We start from the raw sequence: 4,406 nt of genomic DNA, 5'->3' as shown, positions 1-4,406 counted from the left end.
GCCTAAAATTTTGTATTATCATTCTTTGTGAATAGTTGATATGAAAAAAGAAGAATATGAAAAGCAAAATTGAAAGTCGTTAAGAATGTCGGCAAGCAACGAAACTAGCAAGAAAAAACATAATTATTCCTGGGAAACCGAGGATTGGGCGCAAGGTAAGTAAATATATAAATAGTTTTATAAAGTTTTAAATATTTGTTTTCCGGTTGGCTGAAATCAGTCAGTTTTGCCCCACGATCATACCAAATTACAACTAATCCAGAAATCTTTCCTGGTGTGTTGCCTGTAAGACATCTTTCAAATCACAAAAAAAGATCTCAAAAGACATGCTGAAACTTCAAAACATAAAAATAAATTCGAGGATCTCTATGCAAAAAATACATTGGAAAAATATAGTAATTGCTTTTCGAATATAAAAAAGATTTTATTTATTATATTTATTGCAGGTACAATACCCGTTACAACGAACTCAAAAATTATGGATATTAAAATTGCCATTTTTACTGCAAGACATTCCTCAATTTCTTCAGTGGATCACCTCACAAATATGTTAAAATCATTTCCATAAAGGAGTTTGATAAACTTCGCCTGCACCGCACAAAATGCAGCGCAATTATCAAATATACAATTGCACCTGTTATTCTATCAAAATTAGTGAATGATATTGGTAATTCTATATACTCCATTATAGTTGATAAATCAACGGATATTTCCAACAATAAGTGGATGAGTATTTGTGTCCGATACTTTAACAAAGAAAAATGCAACATCATAACAGATTTTTTAGGATTGTTTTTGGTGGAAGAGGCGACTGCTGAAAAATTATACGAAGGTCTAACTACATATCTTAATAAAGTAGGACTAAAATCGAAAAACATTTTAGCCATTGGAACAGACGGAGCAAATAATTTATGCGGCCAAAGGAAAAGTCTGTATACACTTTTAAAAAATGATAATTCCAACTTAATTCTGGTAAAGTGCTCATATCATTCGTTGCATTTGTGTTGTTCAGAGGCTTCCAAACAGTTTCCGCTTGATTTAGAATTTCTAGTAAGAGAAATTTTTAATTATTTTAACAATAGCCCATTAAGAAGTGTAAAGTACAAGCGAGTGTTTGATCTAATAAACACCGGCACTGATTCAAATAAATTTAGAAAGCTGGTTCAAATATCCCCAACAAGATGGCTTTCTCATGGCCTAGCAGTCAAAAGGGTTCTTGAACAGTGGGTAGAACTGAAATATCATTTTTCTATAATAGCAACAACAGAAGCGGAAAAAACAGCCCAAATTATTAATAGACTAATGATTTGGAAAAAAATAAAAGAGGTTCTAGATGTGGATACATCATTTTTACCATTAGACAATATGGATTTTGGATGTGATTTTGAAAACGATTTTAATGTTCAAATAGAAAAATCTTCAGAAATTAGAAAAACCTGCTTCTTATATCTGAAAAATTTTGTGATTCAAATGTTAAAACGTTTTCAAACAAATATGATGTTTTTTAAAACATATAAACAATTTTCTCCAAGTATATGCTGTAATCCAATGGACCAACCCAATTTTTCTTCTATTGCTAAAATATTAAAACCAGTATTAAAGGCAAATATCCCAATAGACTTATATGAAGAGCAATGGAAAAAATGCCATTTGTAAAATGGAACGATTGTTTTGGAGAAGAGTCTGGACAAAATTTAAATGTATTTTGGAGTAATGTTTATTGCTACAAAGATTCTGGAGGTTCTAAACCATTTAAAGAGCTTGCTGAACTTGTTTTAAATATTCTTTGTGTACCAACAAGTAACGCTTGCGTTGAACGCGTTTTTTCAATAATGAATCTTACCGAAACAAAAATACGAAATAAAATGCAATATGAATTATTAGAAGCTCTTCTTAGACTAAACATAAATATAACAAATAATTCTGTTTGCTGTGAAAAGTTCGAACCATCTCCTGAAATGTTGAAACTTTTTAACTCAAATACAATGTACAATAAAATTTCTGAAGCTAATGATTCGGAGGACTTTGATAACGAAATTTTTGAAATAGTCATTATTGGCCAATAGTCTTATTAATTACTAAATTTTTATATTATTAAATATTGAACTAATCAATCAATTTTTATTTTGACTAGAGTAAACAACCTTTAGGTAGTTTATAAAAATGAATTTGAATTATTTTATTAAAAGTAATATGTGTACTTTTATGTACATACATATATGGTAATATTGAACTCGACATTAATTTGTACTTATATACATATGTGCACATAAAATAAATAAATTTTTAAATTAAAAATGAAAAAAAAAAAGTTTTTAATCGTATTTGGGATTTTTTTGGGATAATATAACAGATTTGGGGATTTTTGGGGATAAAAAATGGATTTGGTGATGAGGGCTGAAAAAAATCTGGCAGCAGTGCTTATAGGTAGCGGAGTTGATTAAGCTATGTCCGTCTGTAAGTCTGTGTGTTTGTTGAAATCAGTTTTTAGAGAACTCTAGATATCGGCGAGATCCAAATCTTCAATAATTCTGTTAGACATGCTTTCAAGAAGATCGCTATTAAAATTCAGCAAAATCGGTCCATAAACACCGGAGATCCGAGACAACCTCTGAAAGTTTCATAAAAAATTGAGATTTTTTTCATGCTCAGACAGAAATTGCAAAAAACAAAATACATAATCATACGGTACATTTTGTTATTGTACTCTTCTTTATAAAAACAAGGCAGTGGGAGAGCAGCAAAGTAAGAGTAGCAGAGCGAAAGTAGCAATGTGTTGTTATTGGCAGACCTGGTACTCACTGGGAAACTTTTGTTGAGAAACTTTTGATTTTGTGCGTGAGAGAAAGAGATGGTTGATATTTCTTTCTCTCACACACTAAAATCAAAAGTTTCCTAAAAAAAGTTTCCTAAAAAAAGTTTCCTGGAAGAAAATATTGAAAATTTACTTGAATTCCATTTGGAATAAAAAATATATATTAAGTATTACATTAACCTTCTAATTTAAATTTACTTTTCATTTATGTTTTCCAATTTTTTAAAATTCTATCGACATTTTAATTTTTCTGTGTTTGTTTTGTGTTTCTCTTTTTTCCAAAATCTACTATTAAAGTAGATTTCCCATACAAAACAAAATCTACTTCGTACCTAGATTTCTTTAAAATCTACTCAAAATATAATAGTTTTAAGTGATGCAACTATGTTTTCCACAAATAATACAATTTTCATAATTAAAATAAAACATGGACTTCCGACGTATATGCATGAAAAGTCGACACTTTACTATTTGAACTTATAGCCCATTCAGACCAAACAAAATTAAGTAATTTGGGGATTTCAATCAAAATATACTCGAAATTAAGTAATTTTTCATATATTTTATTAATTTGAAATCAAGTAATTTTGCTTAGATAGATAGGAAACGTATGTTTTCGTATTCGTCTGGATATTCATTTTTTGTCTTGTCCCGGTTATTGCAGTGGTCCCTTCAGGATGGCTGTAGTTTAAACACAAAATTACGGGTTATATCTATTCTGTATAAGTTCGGTGCTGTTGCCGAAAAAAAACAGATACATAAGTGAACACCTGTCGTATTGGCCTTATAAGACCACTGGGTAAGCTTTTGAGACGACTCACCACCACCACTTTGTGCTCCTTAAACTTTACTAATGTACTCGAGCTACCTAATCTCTGACCATTGCTTAACTACCGAGATGCAAAAACATTACTTTAATTTTCAACAACGAATGTGTGATTCGGCAATAGCACCTACAGACGTAATCAGTGGATACACTGTGGTCTGGTACGGAAAGAGTAAACCCTAAATATACCCTGACATGGAAGGCAAATTCATTGGTATCACATTTATAAGATACTTTACATACATCACCATTCAACTCTGCACACCCACACACTCATTGAGACCAACATCTGAGTAAGTAAGGTCCGTATAACCCTACATCCATCCCGTATGATATACATTTGACACCAACTCATTTCCAATGCTGTTATCTCAGCTATAGTACCGAACTTATCCCGAATTATAGACTTTATCGTGCACCAGTCTTTTAACCAATATTCTCTTCCCGGGTTTAAACCGCAGCCACCATGTACATACCAAATGGAATACTACAATAACCGGGACAAGACAAAGATGGAAACTTAGCTCCGTGGCATCAAATTATCCTGGCAAACAGGGAAGAGTTGGTGTCAAAGGAATAGGTTACTGAATGAATCAAGGGTATATGGACCTCGCCACACCCAAATACTCGTAAGAATGACGAGCGTTTTCTCTTGATTTTAGGTCACCTACATCTGTTTATTTTGCCAAAGTTATGTAAAATTTAAAAAATAAATAAAAATTGTTGTGGTGAAAATGTCAAACGTTAAATCAGTTTCTCTTTTAA

The 4,406-nt window shown here is 31.4% G+C and overlaps 1 protein-coding gene across 5 annotated transcripts; it reads left to right on the top strand.

Annotated features, from left to right (window-relative positions):
- On the top strand, window positions 1-2,296 carry LOC124420097. Of its 5 annotated transcripts, none has more exons than XM_046951949.1 (3): window positions 25-155; window positions 221-395; window positions 447-2,296. In XM_046951949.1, exon 3 carries the CDS (start codon window positions 727-729, stop codon window positions 1,654-1,656), a length of 930 nt encoding a protein of 309 aa, XP_046807905.1. In that variant the 5' UTR covers window positions 25-155; window positions 221-395; window positions 447-726; the 3' UTR covers window positions 1,657-2,296. The 5 variants fall into 4 exon arrangements, with proteins under 5 accessions (XP_046807904.1, XP_046807907.1, XP_046807908.1 ...); XM_046951950.1 differs by having other exon boundaries at window positions 112-155; window positions 225-395; XM_046951948.1 differs by lacking the exon at window positions 221-395 and having other exon boundaries at window positions 1-155.
- The last annotated feature ends 2,110 nt before the right edge of the window (window positions 2,297-4,406 follow it).

The sequence above is a fragment of the Lucilia cuprina genome, chromosome 5, assembly GCF_022045245.1.
Source record: "Lucilia cuprina isolate Lc7/37 chromosome 5, ASM2204524v1, whole genome shotgun sequence".
Taxonomy (NCBI): domain Eukaryota; kingdom Metazoa; phylum Arthropoda; class Insecta; order Diptera; family Calliphoridae; genus Lucilia; species Lucilia cuprina.
This window is presented reverse-complemented; position numbering and strand designations above follow the sequence as displayed.

Bases quoted from the DNA above. Each gene is read 5' to 3' on its own strand.
- LOC124420097 (XM_046951948.1), top strand. From the start codon at position 727: ATGAGTATTTGTGTCCGATACTTTAACAAAGAAAAATGCAACATCATA.